We start from the raw sequence: 17,977 nt of genomic DNA, 5'->3' as shown, positions 1-17,977 counted from the left end.
ACACACACACACACACACACACACACACACATATACACACACACATCCAGAGCCCTTTGACAGGGATTCTCATCTCCACCCTCCCCAGGAGCGACCCACAGGCCTTTCTGACTTCCCTTATAGGACAACCTCTCCGTGCCTCTCTCAGAGGAGGACCTGGATGGCTCCTCGGGCGTGCTGTTTCCCTTCTACGACGCAGACACCAGCATGCTCTACGTGGTGGGGAAGGTCAGCCTGTCTTGGGAGGGAGGTGGCCGCCTGCACCGCTGAGGCAGGAAGCAGAACTACCCCAGCCCGGCCCTGCCCATAGCCAGACAGCAGCCTGGCGCCCTCAGCCTGCAGGGCAGGGATAGGGACAGGCGGGAGGTACCGCACACTCTGGCCCTCGGGTGAGCACAGCACCTGGCCCACCTTCCTGGCTCCCCAGGAACACCTAGGGCCATGGTTTGGTCAGACACCCCAAGCTTGTCCCTCTTCAGCTCTGGATCCAGATGACGAGGGACCAGTCGGTGTTCCTCAATAAGGGCATCTTCAAATTTGGGGTGGAGCAGGTCTTCATTAGGTAGGACCATCATTTGGCATCCCAGTTCCTACCCGCCAATGCCGGGAGCAGCCTCCACCCTCCCCAGTTATCATAACAACAACCAGAAGTGCCCCAGGGCACCAAGACCCGCCTGATGGCCTCAGCGCCTGCCACTTCTGACCTTTCTGTGAGGCTGGCAGTGAGAATCGCCTGTGCTCCCCCACCGAGCTTCTGCCTTGGAGGCGCATGGGTGGGCTTTGGGTCATGGTTGGGGGGATGGGATGTCACAATGAGGCCCCCCAGTGCCTTGGCGATAGTCCCCTGGTGTTTTCTTGTGTGAAGAGGCTTTGCCAGCTCATTGCTGCGTGGCGACAGGGGTCGGGAGCGGCCGGTGGGAACTGGCTCTGAGCGCACCCTCCTGCTCCTCAGGGAGATGGAAACATCCGCTACTATGAAGTGAGTGCCGACAAACCTCACCTGAACTACCTGACGGAATACCGCTCCTACAACCCCCAGAAGGGGATTGGTGAGTGTGGTGTGGCGCACTGAGGCCACGTGGGACCTGGGGAGACAGGAACGAGTCAGAGGAGGGGCCTGCCCTGGAGGGGCCCACATCTGGGAGGGGAGATGATAGATCAACACTGACTCTACGGGAGGCCTGATGGAGGTGTACAGGAGGTCCTCCCCGAACGTGCAGTGGGAAGTCAAGGAGGGCTTCTCAGAGGAGGCGATACTTGAGGAGCCAAAGGGAGAACAGAGCACAGCATGGGGAGAGCATGAAGGTGTTGTAGGCCGAGGTAGAACAGTTACAACAGTAGCCAGGATGTAAGAGAGACTGACCTAGGAGAGCCCCTACTTTTTAAGTGTGTTTGCAAAAAAACAAAACAAGATGCGACTATATGTAGGCTATAAGAAATCCACTTCAACATGAAGACACAGATTGAGTGCAGAGGGAAGGAGAAAGAGACCACGCTAACACTAATCAGAAAACGGGGGTAGAGCTCTGTTCAGAGCAGCTGGGGCCAAGCTGTGGGGGTGGTCACGGAGGGCCTTGAGCAGAGCATGCTTCCTATAAAAGCCAAGCTAAAATCACCGAAGTCCTTGAAGGTGAGGACAGAGTCTCATTTCCCCAGCACCGTGTGGGTATTCGTTCATGAACTGTTTGTAGAGGGAACGGTGGCGGGAGGAGGGTACTCTCTGCTCACGTCCAGGTGTGCGACCTGGCTTTGCCACTCACACCGGGGCCCCTGTGACTGCAGCCCAGCCAGAACCTCTTAGCCCTCCTTGACCATCTGCCCGCAGGTGTCATGCCAAAGAGAGGTCTCGACGTGTCCTCCTGCGAGATCTTCCGCTTCTATAAGCTGATTACAACCAAAAACCTCATCGAGCCTGTATCCATGATTGTACCCCGGCGGGTAAGGGTGGTGGCAGCCATCTGTGAGGGAGGCAGGAACCCCTCCTGGAGAGAACAGGCCCCAGACCTGGAGCCTGGAGCCCAGGCCCCTGGGGCAACAGCAGGGAGGCTGAGGGCCACTCCTCAAGGGGAAGGCCTTCCTCATTGTCAGTGCAGTGTTGCTGCCTAAGTCTCGCCCTATCTCTGCTCTTGAGTTGCTGTGTGACCTTGGCCATGCCCCTTTGCTCTCTGGGCCTTGGTTTCCTCAACTCACAGGTGGGGAAAGCCCGGACCTCAGCTCCCTAAGGGCCCTCCCGTCTGGGCAGCCCCTTTGCCATCCCAGCCCTCACTGTCCTGGCTTCTCCTGCAGTCGGAGTCTTACCAAGAGGACATCTACCCACCCACGGCAGGAACCCAGCCCTCTCTGTCGGCCCAGGAGTGGCTCTGTGGGATGAACAAAGGTGAGGGAGGCTGAGAAGAGGCCCGGCGCAAACGTGCGGGGAAATAGAATGTCTAGTGGCCCCAAGTAGCTGAGCGGGGTCTGGCCTCTAGTTGTATTCTCCTGTAACCCTGGACAGGTGGTCCTCGACAGTTGGTCCCCAGGGACTAGGATGGTCCGAGAAGGGAGGCGTTGCCCCAAGTGGCTCAGGAAACTCTTTTCCAAATCAAGGAATTTTGTTCCATGGAAAACTTCTTGAAACTCCAGGCTGTGCAGAGTGACTGGAGAGTCTCAGCCAGATGCCCCTGACTTTCCTCCCATCCACATGAGTGCATTGCTCTTCGACCTGAGAGACCCTCTGGGCAGCAGCTGCCCCACCCCACCTCAGGCCCTCCATCCCTGTGCTGACACCCTCCCTGTTCTCTCCACCTGAGGGCCAGCCCAGGGGAGGCTGTGTGTGGTCCCCAGCCCTGCCCCAGCAGCTGCCTGTATGACTGGGACGTCCCTGTCCTTCTGTCTCTCCGCTTTGGGCAACACTTGCTCTGCTGCTCTCTGGGCCTGTTGCCTCCTCTGTGACTGTGATACCTGCCTCCCCTGCTTCTCAGGGCTGCTGGGAGGATTCATGAACTGGTAGATGGCAGAGCACAACGCGTGTGGGACTGTCCCCACAGAGCAAGGGCAGAGCTTCACTGGAGGCACTCACGGTGTTTAGGGGCAGCTCCAGGGTGTGCACTGTGCTGCTCCTACAAACCGGGCATCACCTAGATGATCACACGTGTGCGTGTGTGTGCTCTCCTGGTGCCCTGGTGTGCAGGCTGGTGTCTGCGTGTGGCCAGAGCTCCATTTCCATCACGTGACTGTGTGTGTCTGCGTGTGGCAGCATCTGCTCATGAACACTCAGTCCTCATGCAGCCCTTTGCTTCCCTCCCAGGGCCGGTCCTCGTGTCCCTAAGGCCAGGCTCCGAGCAGCTGAGCTCCCAGCCACCACTCCCAGAGAGACCCCCCTCCCTCAACCGGACAAAACAGTTGGTTTTAGAAGATGGCCAGAGGCCCTTCTCCCTGCCGGAGGGGAAGATGCCAAGGAGGGCAGCAGAACACAGGCTGGAAGAGAAGAAAACCCGGCTCACAAACGGCTTTGACTTCTTCGAGTGTCCCCCACCAAAGACAGAGAACGAGGTGTGAACGAGGGGTGGGGGCTGTACTTGGAAGGGGGGGAGAAAATGAGGGGTGAGAAAAACAACCAGCTGTGTGCCCTGGCCTGGCCACTTAACTCACTTTGTTAATTCATTCAGCAGACAGGCAGTGAGCGCCATCTGTATGCCAAGATGGTGGGTTTGCATATAGATGATGGTGGAAGACCATCTATGAAATGCAGAGGGTTTGATCTGGCATCAAAGTCCTTTTCCAGTTCTGACGCTAGGATTTTCTGTGCGTTCGGAGTCAACTTGTGTTAAGTGCCTACCGTGTGCTGGGTCCTGCAGTAGGCACTGTGGTATATAATTTCCCTGAATTCTCTCCAGAGCCCTGGGAGTCAGTAGGTTGTGGGTGAAAACACAGGGACTGGCATCTCACTGCGGAATTCTGGTCCTGGCTCTGCTAAGTACTGACTGTAGGACCTCAGACCCAGGGGCCGGGTCTCTCTTAGCCTCAGTCCCCACAGTGGTACAATGGAGTGCTGACACCCCCCTCGGAGGGGTGTCATGAGCATCCAGTGGCATCCGGAGATCCTTAGGTGGGGGGCACCCAACATCCAGTTGCATTCTATACAGCGCAGCAACTATGTTAATGCCGAGGTTCGTTTTCTGGCCCCCTAGTTCCTAGAGGAGGAAATTGAAGCTCAGGGAGGGTAAGTAACTTGCCTGAGGCCACTGATTTTAGCAGTGGTGAAAAGTTCAATCTCCAGACTTCAGGGCCAAGTATCCTTTTCTCTGTGCCACAGGGGGTCTGAGGATGCAAAAAAAAAAAAAAAAAAGTCTGAAAGATCAAGTCTTTTAAAATTTCATTTCTTGGGTAAAGACAAGGTTTTTTAAAAATTTTTTTAATGTTTATTTATTTTTGAGAGAGAGAAAGAAACAGAGTGTGAGCCGGGGAAGGGCCGAGACAGAGGGAGACACAGAATCCGAAGTAGGCTCCAGGCTCTGAGCCGTCAGCACAGAGCCCGACGCGGGGCTTAAACCCACAAACTGTGGATCATGACCACAAACATGTGGATCGAACGCTTAACTGACTGAGCCACCCAGGCACCCCAGACAAGGTTTTATAAAAGATCTGTGCAATGGTTGCTCCCTCAGGCCTCAGCTGTGGTAATCACCTCCATCTTTCTGAGTGAAAAGGGAGCAACATTTTGTCCTTCCTGCTGGTGTTCTGGCCCCTCCCATCCTGGGGCACCGAGTGACATTTCTCTCTGTTCTGTACTTTCCCAGCTGCTGCAGATGTTTTATCGGCAACAGGAGGAGATCCGGAGGCTCCGGGAGCTGGTGACCCAGCGCGAGGTCCAGGCCAAACAGTTGGAACTGGAGATCAAAAACTTGCGGATGGGCTCAGAGAGGTTCTGAGCAGAGATGTCTGCCCTCCTTGCCCTCAGGGACACCACTCGGCTCCATGGGGAGGTCCAGAACCAAACCACAAGTCCCCCAACAACAACCCCTATTTCTATATTTTTTACCAGAAAACGAAACTCTCGGTCGCTGGAAGATTCTAGTGGGAGGGACGTGGTGCCGTTTTTCTATTTGCCTTCTCAAAACAACACTGTCTGAATTGACTCTTTGTAGACGATATCTTGCCTTCTGGTTAATTCTGTTTTTAAGGGTCCACTATGAGCTGTAACTTCTTAAGGGAAAGAACATTGTACAAAGTTAGAGCTGGAAGGCCCTAGGAGATTTTCAAACTGGGGTCCATAGAACGAGAGGAAGGCTAAGCAGGAGGGCTGTGCTCCCCCCCCCCACCCCGTTCCAACCACACAGCTCCCCTTCTCTCTGATTTATATATTGGCTTCTATGGAATACATAATTCTGCTTCTGAAAAAACATTTAGAAGTTTGAAAAACTGTGATCTGGCCCAACTTCCTCATTTTACAGGTGGGGAAACTGAGGCCCAGAGAGAGGCAAGTGATCAGGGTCTGCAGAGGGTTCATGGCAGGGCTGGGTCAAGCTTCTGGTCTGTTGGGTCGGTCTTTCTGCTGCTTCTAGTCTGAAGCAGCCCTCAGCCCACAGGGCAGAAATCCATTTGTTCTGGCCTCTTCTGTGCCCCTGACTCGCTCTGTACCTCTTTCAAGTTACTCCCTCTCTGGTCTCAATTTCTCCATCTGAACTAGGGGACCCTGGCGTGTGCTGCCCTCTACAGGATCTGCCACCTGAGACAAGAAACCTTGGTCTTGACCTGAGGAAAACTACCTATATAAGGTGATGATCTGGGTCTGCTATAGGAACTCACAAGACCTTGGTGAAAGGGCAGAGGGAGTTTAACCTCTGGGAAATAAGTCAAGGTTTGGCCCAGTTCTAGAACATGGATAGGAGACCAAAACCGTCCTCTCTTGAACCAGAATCAGCCAAATGTGGGCAGACACTATCCCTCGTGTGGGGAAGCAGATATCAGGGTGGTGCCTATGACCACTGACTGCCACCACCAAAGCCCTCAGGTCCCAGAGCCTGCCTGCTCCAGGAGGGTACAGGCAGGCTTCAGTCCAAGAGGTAGGAAGTCCCAACACTTGGCAGGATGCCAGCAGAGCCTCTGGCCACCCACTCATGAGGGCTTCTGGAGAGGGATGACTGTATTAGGCAAGGAAGTAGGGCCAAATGGCCTTGAAGTCCCCTGCCAGCCTGAGAGTTTTTATGTGTCCCTCCTTTGTGAACCTGTGTTCTGAGCCTGTTCTCTAAGGTTCTTTCTCGGTGGTTAGTACAGCAGCCCAGCTAGAGATGGGGAACGTTGGAAGTCAAATGTCCCCCCCCCCCAACCTTACCAAGCAGGTGCAGATGATGGGTTTTGCCCACTGGACAAGGTGATCTTGGAGCTAAGATGGGGACTGCAGGAGCCCACCTGGCCTGGTAGGTTTCAACCCAAGCTGTACATTAGGGTCCTCTTGAGAGTGTTCGAGAAATACAGATGCCCCGTCCCAGCCCTAGACCAGCTGAAGTTGAATCTCCAGAGCAGGGCCTGGCTTTGTGCATGTTTTTAGAAGTTCCCAGGTGATTCTGCAATACTCTGAGGCTGGAGACCCACTGCGTTAGCCCATCTGTACCTATGTGTGGTACAGAGGGGGACAAGGAGCACCAGATAGGCTCTGGGACTCCAACCCCACCCTCTAAGTCCGGGTTGGAAGCATCATCCCACATCTCTCTGGGCCCCCCGGCTGCAACTCGATGAGGTTTCTGTGCCCGAGTGCCCCCTCCCCTAGCCATGGCTTGGTCCCCTTGCCTGACTGCACGCCCCAGATGCCCACGTTCCCTATCTTGTTTACTCAGTCACTGGGGCTCGCCGAAGGCCAAATCCCAGGCACTGCCAGGGAAGCAGAGCTCCACTGGATGGGGTTACCTCTCCCACCTCATTTGTGGCCAGCACTTCACAGTTTACAAAGCCCTCCCACCTCCACTCACTGGCACATCTAACTCTAATTCTAACATGGGCCAGAATAATTCCCGTGGTCAGAATAATGATACTATCCCCATGTCCTTGTCAGAGAATGAAGAAGCATCGTGCCCACAGGCACTGGCTGCAAAGAGCTGGAGGTGGGGCTGAGCCCGGGGAGGGACCCGAATGCCTCCTCTGCACATAACCTTCTCGAGCTCTCCCTACCCCTCAGGGACCCAGACCTCATGCTTAAAAACAATATGAAGGCATCCATGAACAAAACTGTTTTTGGGTTGTTTTGTTTTGTTTTTACAACTAGGATTATTTAAATGAATTTAAGTGATTTCACAGCAAGGGAGAGGGATAGGTAATTTTTATCAAATATTTTTTTAAGCCATTTTTTAAAAATTGTGTTTTTGTTTATATTCTTGACTGATGAAGTAGAACTTGCCCAGCATCTGCAGGGTCGGGCCCTCACACTCAGGGCAAGTAGAATGTGCACTCATTTCTTTACTCCATACTCTGGGAGCCCCCTGTTGACTCAGGAACTTTCTGAGAACAAAGACAGCACTGGGAGATGAGCATTGAGGGCTACCCACCTTAGCTCTACGATAATTATTCTTCCTGATTGTATCATAGAGGGAAGAAGGAAGTCAAAAATAGATCTATGCTTTTAATATGAACCCGTGCCTGAAATAGTTTGATTGTTTTAATGTTGTTTCTGAAATTCCTTTTACCTTTGTAAAAAAAATTAATAAAAGTGAAAATAGATGTGAAATCGTGCAATGGCAAGAATGTAACAAAATAATAAACAACATCTGCCTAAATATTTTAATACATGGAGCTTTCCTTTTCTTGATTGGTTCCACAAATACCAATTAAGTATCTCCTTGTTTGGGCCAGAGACCAGGCTGGGAAACGGATACAACAGACTTGGTCCCTGCCCTCTGAAGTTTTCAGTCATGGTTGGAGGGAAGGGGAGGGCCAGGATAGGGAAAGTGTGGGCTGCTCTGGGAGGAGAAGCAAGGAAGGCTTCCTGGGGGAGGTGATATTTCGGCAGACCCCTGAAAGATAAATAGAAGCAAGCAGGGCAAAAGGTATTTGGGAAAGAGAGATCCCAAACAGAGAAAACTGCCTATTCCCTGGTCTGAAAACAAGTGAAGGGTGGAGTACAGACAGGGCAGGGATCAAGGGTATTAAGAGCCAAGGATAGGAAATGAGAATTTTTTTCCAATTTTATTGAGATATTCCAATTTTATTGACAAGTTGTATATATTTAGGTTGCATGTGATTTTTTAAGGTGTACAAGCGTGATGATTTAATATATGTATACCTTATGAAATGATTACCACGTTCAAGTTAATTAACACATCTGTTATATCACATAGTTACCATTTTTTGTGTGTGGTGAGAACATGAGATCTACTCTCAACAAATTTCAAGTATACAGTACAGTATTACTAACTATAGTCACCATGCTATACATTAGATCCCCAGAACATAAGCATCTTATTTTTTTTAATGTTTATTTTTGACAGAGAGACAGAGCATGAGCAGGGGAGGGGCAGAGAGAGAGGGAGACACAGAATCTGAAACAGGCTCCAGGATCTCAGGGACAGCGAGGTCATGACCTGAGCCAAAGTCTGACACTCAACGGACTGAGCCACCCAGGCACCCCAAACTTAGGCATCTTATAACTAAAAGTTTGTACCCTTCCCCCTCCCCCCCCCCCACTCCCAACCCCTGGCAACCGCCTTTCTGCTCTGTTTTTAGGAGTTCAACTGTTTTTGGTTTTTTTAGATTCCACATAAGCGAAACCAAATAGTATTTGTTTTTCTGTCTGGCTTATTTCACTTAGCATAATGTCCTCCAAGCTCATCCATGTGGCAACTGGCAGGATTTCCTTTTTTGGGTCTGAATAACATTTCACTGTATATACACACAGCGCATCGTTATCCATTCATTCATGGAAGGACATTGGTTATTTCCACGTCTTGGTTATTGTGAATAATTTTGCAAGGTGCCCGCCAGTGCAGATACCTCTTTCAGTTACTGACTTCATAATCTTTCGGTATATATACCCAAAAGGGAGATTGCTGAATCATACGGTAGTTCCATTTTTAATTTTTTGAGCAACCTCCATACTGTTTTCCATGATGGCTTTACGAATTTACACGGGTGGACTGGGAGACAGCCTGGGGGCAACGGGAGTTTCCAGAGTGATTCTGCCAGTTGTGGGAATGGTGATTTCTCCTGGGGAAAGGGCAGAGAGAATCAAGGGAAAGTGAAAAGTGTCGGTAACGCACATCACCTGGGGAGGCCTCCGCCAACTTTGGCCCCACCCACAGGGCTGCAGTTTTCTGAGCATGACTGGACTCGCATCACTGAGCCGGGAAGCCCACCTCCTTCCAGTCAGCCCACGAGGAGCGAACCCCATTTCGGCGGCGGCCCCCTCAGCGCCACTGAAGCTGCCGGGACAGGCGGAGCGGGGGAGGGCACCCCGCGGGGCCGCAGGGCGCCGATGGCCGCCGCTACCCGGAGGGAGGCGCGCCCGCCTCCCTTCCTCCCGGAGCTGGGCCGCCCCGCCCCGCCCCACCGCTCAGGGTTTCGATTCTCCGCTGGAGCCCCTCCCCGACACCGCGGCCCGAAACCGAGGGCTAAATGGCGGACGCAGGGGCGCAAAGCGGGACACCGGGGGGGCCGGGCCCCGCGAAGCTCGAGGACACAAGCGGCTGGCGCTGCCCGGAGCATAGCGACCGCGTGGTCGAGCTCTTCTGTCGCCGCTGCCGCCGCTGCGTGTGCGCACTCTGCCCGGTGCTGGGCGCGCACCGCGGCCACCCGGTGGGCCTGGCGCTGGACGAGGCGGCGCACGTGCAGGTGGGAACGCGGGCGGCGCGCGGAGGCGGGTGCCCGCAACGGACTCGGTGGGGCGTGCCGGGTGGGCAGGCCGTTTCTTTCGGTTTGGTTTGCAACCGAAGGGCGGCCCAGAGGACCTGTAGGCGGCCCACCTGCTGTCGCCAAGGATCAGTTAAGCTTCAGAAGAGGTGGGCTCGGGAGTGAAAACTTAGGCGCCCCGACTGATCCGCAGATGTCCTTGACCTCGTCCACCACGGTGGGTCCACCACACCGCCCTTGGCCTGAAAGAAAGTCTGCCTTTAGAGAAAGTTGAAAAGCCACACAGGCATCTCTGGTTTTCTGTCCCGGAGTTCACCGACAGGGGCTGAGGACTGCCTGACTGCCTGCCCTGGGAGCGGCCTCCAGCCACCGACTCCGCCCTTCTCCTCCACGCACGTGCCCATTCCACGCATTTAACAGCCAGGTGGGGAGCTATGACAGCCATTTTATTGATAAGAAAAGAAAGGCTCTGGAAGCCGAGGCTGGCTTTGAACCCAGCACTCCACAGCTGGATTGCCTCCACTGGCCCATTCCCACCTTGGAGCCCTCACCTGTGCATAATCCTAATAGTGGTCAGGGGCTCCCGACTCTTGTTCCGGCCTTAGGGCCAACTTGTTCTGTGACTCTGGTCAAATCCTCTGCCTCCCTGAGATAGTCAGGCCCGCCCGTTTCTTGCGGATGTTGATTCTACCACTTCCTCTTGCCAGCAGTTTTTGGTGATTAATGACCTTTTTCCTCACATTGTGACAACCTTGGAGCTCCAAGGTGAGAATGGGCCCTGTGGGACCTGGTTCAGTTGGCGCCGGCCGGGGGGGGGAGTCTTGGGTTTGAGGCCTTTCTTATCTGTAAAATAACTGTAACAATAATAGCTCCTCAGAAGGCTGTTTCCAGAATTAACATGGCTGCTTCCAGAGATAGGGCTTGGGCATCTCATAGGTAGGTCCACCCACCTACCTACCAACATACTCATCTTGTGTTCACACACCTAGCCACTCACCTGTTTATCCATCATCCTTCCATCCATTCATCAAACATTCATTCGGCACACACCTTGTGCCACAAGTTAAGGAACAGATCAATTCTTCCCTGATCAGGAATTTCCCGGCTGGTGAGGTGAGAACGAATAGTGACAATATGGTGTGATAAGTATCGTAATTGGGGAGCCAGAGAGAAGACAGTATGAACTAGGAGCAGGGAGCGCAGGAAGACTTCCCAGAGGAGTGCCATTGGAACTGTCCTTGAAGGATCAGTAGGATTCCACCAGGTAGCATGACAGGTGCAGCACCATGTGACTGGGAGGCCCAGGCACCAGGAGGCTGGGTTATCTTTGGGTGACAGCAGCTAGACTTGATGGCTTAGAAATCACAGTGGGGTAGAAGATGTGCTCCCCGAATTTGAGGCTGTGGCTTCTGCCTGGGTTACCATTGTGTCCTCACCCCCAGCCACGACCTAGAATACAACTGCACACAGTAGCAGATGCTTGTTGGGTGTTACAATAACAGTAAGAGCTATACCTGTTGAGTACTTACTGCCTGCCAAACACTGCACCAAGCACTTCGTGTACTTTTCATTCTCTACAGCAACGCGATGCGGTTATCCCCATGTTTATGGCTAAAGAAACAGGTTTAGAGAAGTGAGGTCACTTGTCCAGGTCACATGAAAGGAGGGCCAGGAATCAGACCTAGGAAGCTGCCTGTCCCTCTGGGGCTTATGCTCATAACAGCTTGCTGGGTGGCTCCAGCTCTCCACTTGAAGCTGGCAGCCCTTGGTCATTGTGTTTGATTCAGCAAACACTTCTGGGTCACCCCGTGATCCCCATGGCAGAGCTGGGAATGGAGCAAGCCTGCCCTCAGGGAGCTCCCAGTTGACGGGGCAGCCAGAACTGGGGCCAGCAGCTGCGTGTGAGGCCAGCTGTAAGAAGATCCGGATAGAGGCAAGCTCAAACCTGTGGGGAAGAGGCTCACAGAGCAAGCCTTTGGGAAAATGGCAATTGCAAAACAAGGAACTCTGGAAGGGAGCCATTTCAGGTGGGAGGGAGAAGGGAGCATGAACCCCCACAGACCTCACCCATGCAGGTCTTCTGAACCCCAGTTCAAGCCAAAGGGCCACAGGCTCCCTGGCATGTAATAGGTGCTTAGTTAATACTGACTCCATAAGTGAAATGCTCTTCTGTCCCCAAGCTGCTTGCCTTAAGGTCCTATTTGAAAGGGTGAAAAACCAGGCCATAAGCAGGAATTGTTCTAGAAAAAAGGGAGGGGGGATCAAGGTTGGAAGAATATCTGATGTGGGATTCTGAGGATCAGAGGGACCCTCATTCCGGCTCATCCTCCAATTTGCCATGTGACTCTGGGCCAGTGACCTCACCTCTGAGTCTCAGATACCTCAGCTGAAACAAAACAAAAACAAAATACAGGGGGAGGAGATGACCCCTGGGGTGGCTTGTTATCTCAAAAGTCACAGTATTAAGTATTAATTTTTCCTAGCTCTTTCACATACAGAAACGCATCCAAGAATGTTTAAAGCAGTTGGAAGCCAAGAAGCAGCAGCAAGTTGGCAACATAACCCAGATAGAAGAAGCTGCCGAGAAGCTCAAGGCAAGTGGACATTTCTTCCTTGTTCTAGTTGAGATGTTCACACTTCCCCTGGTACACAAGGCTCTCCTCAATATGGAGCCAAGGGAAGATCAAAACTAACCTCAAAGGGGCAGATCAGGTTTGATGGGGCTTGGGACTTCTATAATGTAGGGGACTCTTTTTAAGGAAAATGACACAAGGGGCGCCTCGATGGCTCAGTCAGTTAGGCGTCCAACTCTTGGTTTCAGCTCAGGTCACGATATCACGGTTTCGTGGGTTCAAGCCCCACGTCGGGCTCTGCGCTGATGGTGAGGAGCCTGCTTGGGATTCTCTGTCTCCCTCTTTGCCCCTCCCCCACTCACGCTGCCTCTGTCTCTCTCAAAAATAAATAAACTTTAAAAAAAAAAAAGAAAAGAAAGAAAAATGACACAAAATCAGGTGCAAGACCATGAAGGGCCCTGGCTAATGAGGAGCCTTAAGCTTCTGTTGTGTTAGCTTTGTGTGAATCCACTTCTGCCCAGCACCTTAGCCTTGCCCCGTGGCAACTCACAAAATGGAGGAACAGCCTTTCCTTCTGGCAACCGCCAAGGCCATTCTCTTAGAGGGACCAGTCATCCATCCCCTGCACCCCAAATCACCTTAAACAAAGCAAAATGCAGCATAAGGAGCATACAAACAGCTCTTTGGGTTTTACTGCTTTGTTGAAAGAAATAAAATAGGGTATCAATGTATTCCATAAATAAATACTTTCTTCAGGCTTCTCCTTTCATAGCAGTGTTTATTTACATGGATTCTTTTGTGGGCTTGAAATGGGAAGTTGGGGCTGACATTATTGGGAGCTGCCATCTGACTAAAAAAGTTGCTGGGTCTTCTGGTCCTTTTATGTGAACTGAACTGGTCCCTTCCCCTTTCACCCTCAGCTGGCCCCTCCTGGAAATGAGGGCTAGGGTGGGATGCCTGCCCAGGGTCTCTGCCCCTGAGGGCTCTGTAAACCCTGGACTGACCCCTCACAAGTCAGGCAGAGAGACTGGCTCCGACCAAGGGAGTAGCTGGCACCCAGGACCTTCTGGGCCAGGCCCACAGCAGAGTGGAGAGGCCAAGACCCAGGCCAGGCCACAGAATTGACCTCCTGTTGGCACAGCATCCACTGTCTGTGACTGCATGCCCGAGTGTGCTGGGGACAGTTGTGGTTTATACCTGTGGCCCCAGCTTCATTATTAATAGTGACGCTCATGTCTTCAAGAGCATTTCTCCGGGCTCAGATCAATAGTGGTTTGAAAAGATTTGGCAATTGGGGCGCCTGGGTGGCGCAGTCGGTTAAGCGTCCGACTTCAGCCAGGTCACGATCTCGCGGTCCGGGAGTTCGAGCCCCGCGTCAGGCTCTGGGCTGATGGCTCAGAGCCTGGAGCCTGTTTCCAATTCTGTGTCTCCCTCTCTCTCTGCCCCTCCCCCGTTCATGCTCTGTCTCTCTCTGTCCCAAAAATAAATAAACGTTGAAAAAAAAAATTAAAAAAAAAAAAGATTTGGCAAGGGATGGGGGAAGTGCTTTGGGCTGTGCAGCTAGAACAGAATTGGGATACAGATTCACTGTCTGCAAATCTCTGAGCACGTATGGTTGGGGGCTCCCAGGGAAGAGTTAGGACCCATGTGGAGAGTCTAAGGGGGCCCATTTCAGCTTCCTCTAAGGAATGGAATTTTCTTTCTTTTAGTCTTCTCTTCCAACTTTTAAACTTTCATTTTGAAATAATTCCAAATTCACAGGATGTTGCAAAGGTAGTACAGAGAAGCCTTGTGTACCTTCCACCCTTCCACCTAGTTTGCCCTACGGGTTAGATCTTACATACATACAGTGCAGTATCAAAACCAGAATTGACAGGGGCGCCTGGGTGGCTCAATTGGTTAAGCATCCAACCCTTGGTTTCGGCTCAGGTCACGATCTCACAGTTTGTAAGTTTGAGCCCTGCAACAGGCTCTGTGCTGACAGCTCAGAGCCTGGAGCCTGCTTCGGATTCTGTGCCTCCCCCTCCCGTTGTGTCCCTCCCCTGCTTATGCTCTCTCGCTCACTCTCTCTTTCATAAGTAAGTAAATGAACATTAAGAAAGAAAAAAAAAAGTCCAGGGTATCCATTGTGTTCTTTTATGGATTGTGCTCTTGCTGTCATGACTGAGACTCTTTGGCTAGCCCTAGATCCCAAAGATTTCTGCCTTGTTTGTTTTGTTTTTTTTTCCGAAAAGTTTTATAATTTTACATTGAAGTCCATGATTCTTGTCAAGCTAATTTTTGCATAAGGTGTGAGATTTAAAAAAAAATTTTTTTTTTCAACGTTTATTTATTTTTGGGACAGAGAGATACAGAGCATGAACGGGGGAGGGGCAGAGAGAGAGGGAGACACAGAATCGGAAACAGGCTCCAGGCTCCGAGCCATCAGCCCAGAGCCTGACGCGGGGCTCGAACTCACGGACCGCGAGATCGTGACCTGGCTGAAGTCGGACGCTTAACCGACTGCGCCACCCAGGCGCCCCAAGGTGTGAGATTTAGCTCAAAGATCTTTTTTTTTTTCCCCTTACGGATATCCAATTCCTCCAGCACTGTTTGTTGAAAAGACAGTGTTTTCTCCATTGAATTGCTTTTGTCAAAAGTCAGTTGGCCATAGTTGGCTGAGGCTATTTCTGGGTCCTCTATTCGGCTCCATTGATCCACGAGTCTGTCCCTCTACTATCCCATGATCTTGATTGCTAGAGGTGAGAAGTCCTGAAATAACTGATACCTCCTGCTGGATTCTTTTTCAAAATTGTTTTAGCTATTCTAGTTCCTTTGCCTTTCCATTTAAGTTTGAGAATGATCTTGTCTGCTTTGTTGGGATTTTGGTAGGAATTGTGTTCAGCATGTTTATCAAATTGGAGAGAGCTGACATCTTTACTATGTTATCTTACAGTCTGTGACCACACCCCTCTTCATTTATTTAGATTTGGGGGGGTTGTCAGCATTTTGTAGTTTTCAGCATGCAAATCTGTGTATGGTTTATTGGACATACAGCTCAGTGGCCCTCAGAAGGTAATAAGAAGGGGAACCTGGGTGGCTCAGTCAGGTGAGTGTCCAACTCTTGATTTCAGCTCAGATCATGATCTCATGGTTCGTAGGTTCGGCCCCGCCTTGGGCTCTGGGCTGACAGCTTGGAGCCTGCTTAGGATTCTCTCCTGCCTCTCTCTCTGCCCCTCCCCTGTTCATGTGCACACACTCTCTCTCTCTTTTAGAATAAATAAATAGGGGCGCCTGGGTGGCTCAGTTGGTTGAGCGGCTGACCTCGGCTCGGGTCATGATCTCGCGGTCCGTGAGTTCGATCCCCGCGTCGGGCTCTGTGCTGACAGCTCAGAGCCTGGAGCCTGTTTCAGATTCTGTGTCTCCCTCTCTCTGACCCTCCCCCATTCATGCTCTGTCTCTCTCTGTCTCAAAAATAAATAAACGTTAAAAAAAAAAATAAAAACATATAAAAATAAAAAAAATAAAATAAATAAAAATAAAATAAATAAACCTTAAAAAAAGATAATAAAAAGAATGAGATTAATGGTCAGCATTTTAATTTTTTTTAATGTTTGTTTATTTTTGAGAGAGAGACAGAGTGCAAGCAGGGAAATGGCAGAAGAGAGGGAGACACAGAATTCAAAGCAGGCCCCAGGCTCTGAGCTGTCAGCACAGAGCCTGACCTGGAGCTTGAATCCACGAACTATGAGATCATGACCTGAGCCGAAGTCAGACACTCAACCAACTGAGCCACCCAGGTGCCGCCGTGGTCAGCATTTTATTTTATTTTTATTTTTTTTTAAATAATTTTTTTTAACGTTTATTTATTTTTGAGACAGAGAGAGACAAAGCATGAATGGGGGAGGGGCAGAGAGAGAGGGAGACACAGAATTGGAAGCAGCCTCCAGGCTCCGAGCCGTCAGCCCAGAGCCCGACGCGGGGCTCAAACTCACGGACCGCGAGACCGTGACCTGAGCTGAAGTCGGACACTTACCGACTGAGCCACCCGGGCGCCCCCGTGGTCAGCATTTTAAAGCTGAAACGGGTTGATTGGTTGATTGGTTGATCTGTATAACAATTTAGATGTAAAAAAGTATGAAGATGTGGCCGTCCTATGCCTGCGCTCCTACATGGGACCTGTCAGAGCTGATTAGGTGCTCCCACTAGAAGGACACCTGTCTCCAAGTCTCCCAGCCCCCACCTGAGCACCTCCCTCACTGTGTTACCAGTCTGGCTCCTGGGGGCATTTATATTTCCATTCCTGGTCAAGAAACAGAGGTTTAGGGGCTCCTGCATGGCTCAGTTAAGGTTCTGACTTCCCGCTCAGGCCATGATCTCGCAGTTCCTGGGTTCGAGCCCCACATCAGGCTTCGTGCTGACAGCTCAGAGCCTGGAGCCTGCTTTGAATTCTGTCTCTGTCTCTCTCTCTTTCTGTGCCTCCCCACTCACGCTCTGTCTCTCTGTCTCTCAAATAAATAAACATAAAAAAAAACAGAGGTTTAAAAATTCAGCTGTACTTAACTAGGTGATGGGGGATTAAGAATATGCCTGTAATGATGAGCACTGAGTAATGTATAGAATTGTTGAATCACTGTATTGTACACCTGAAACTAACATAACACTGTACATTAATTTTACTGGAATTTTTAAAGATTCAGCCACACTTCAAGCCAACTACTGTTCACATTTTGATATTTTTTTCTCTGTACATGTATACGCATTGATATAGTCTGAGACATATCCTCTGCACAATTCTAATATCATATCCCCACTTTGGAGCTAAGGCACGTTGGCTCGTTTCTTTGTGTGATTTGCTATTTGTATCTTCACCTTGCTGCCCTCAGTAGGTGTTTTGCATGGTGTCCTGTACCCCTGGGTTGTGGGAGCTCGCCTTCAGAGCCCTGAGGCCAGAGCATCTGCAGTGTACTCTTATCAGTTTCAGTAGTTACAGACCTGTTTTTATATATGAATTTTGCAATTTTGAGGGTCTATGAACTAGGACTTGAATTCTTCTCAATACAAGCCTGTTGTTTGGTTTATGTGTTTTGCCGATGACTCTCTTTTTCACCCATGACCCTTGATGGATGAGAAGATTCCTTGCCCCTTCCTCAGGCCAGTGGGTGGAGTTTTCCCAGTGCCTCGTTCCTGGATGGAGGGGCTGTCTGTGCACCTGACTTGGTGCAGGTGACAGGTGCCCAGAGCATCCTCTGAGACGACCAGGCCCCCAGTGTGGTGTGGCTGTCATACGCTCCTCCGCCCTTCCTGGGGCCACTCAGCTCAGCTTCTGCGCAGTTCTTACAGCAGGTTCCCTCTTTGTTTTGGGCAACTAGTGGTTTCTGTTGTTTGTTGTTTGTTTGTAGGTCTGGTTTTGGTTTTTGAGCTTGGTCGTGGAATTTAAAAATTTGCTCATTTTATCAGCATTTCTATGTATTTGAACTAGGAAGGGGGGATTTCCTTCTCTCTTATTGACCAAAACTATATGTCATTTTACATATGGGGTTTTTGTTTTTGCTTAAGATCATAACACTTCCCTGTGTCATTAAAAGTTCTTTATCAATGTCAGTATT

The 17,977-nt window shown here is 51.0% G+C and overlaps 2 protein-coding genes across 3 annotated transcripts in view; both read left to right on the top strand.

Annotated features, from left to right (window-relative positions):
* CORO2A (coronin 2A) overlaps positions 1 to 7,756 on the top strand; it is a 56,786-nt gene extending 49,030 nt beyond the window's left edge. Inside the window, exons 7-12 of the mRNA XM_047066812.1 lie at positions 124 to 228; positions 953 to 1,049; positions 1,826 to 1,938; positions 2,287 to 2,377; positions 3,287 to 3,531; positions 4,779 to 7,756. Of these exons, the coding sequence (XP_046922768.1) occupies positions 124 to 228; positions 953 to 1,049; positions 1,826 to 1,938; positions 2,287 to 2,377; positions 3,287 to 3,531; positions 4,779 to 4,910 (783 nt within the window). The 3' untranslated portion in view covers positions 4,911 to 7,756. The remainder of the gene's footprint in view (positions 1 to 123; positions 229 to 952; positions 1,050 to 1,825; positions 1,939 to 2,286; positions 2,378 to 3,286; positions 3,532 to 4,778) is intronic.
* Positions 7,757 to 9,267: 1,511 nt separating this feature from the next.
* TRIM14 (tripartite motif containing 14) overlaps positions 9,268 to 17,977 on the top strand; it is a 29,908-nt gene continuing 21,198 nt past the window's right edge. The window contains exons 1-2 of one of the 2 annotated variants that reach the window (XM_047066726.1): positions 9,268 to 9,798; positions 12,315 to 12,410. In XM_047066726.1, coding sequence (XP_046922682.1) covers positions 9,583 to 9,798; positions 12,315 to 12,410 — 312 coding nt within the window. In that variant the 5' untranslated portion in view covers positions 9,268 to 9,582. The remainder of the gene's footprint in view (positions 9,799 to 12,314; positions 12,411 to 17,977) is intronic. The other variant, XM_047066717.1, reaches the window with a different exon arrangement.

Source organism: Lynx rufus, unplaced genomic scaffold (assembly GCF_022079265.1).
Source record: "Lynx rufus isolate CCGP_SWC_20201006 ecotype Redwood Valley unplaced genomic scaffold, mLynRuf1.p SCAF_10, whole genome shotgun sequence".
Taxonomy (NCBI): Eukaryota; Metazoa; Chordata; class Mammalia; order Carnivora; family Felidae; genus Lynx; species Lynx rufus.
The sequence above is the reverse complement of the archived record's forward strand: the minus strand, read 5'-3'. Positions and strand labels throughout refer to the sequence as shown.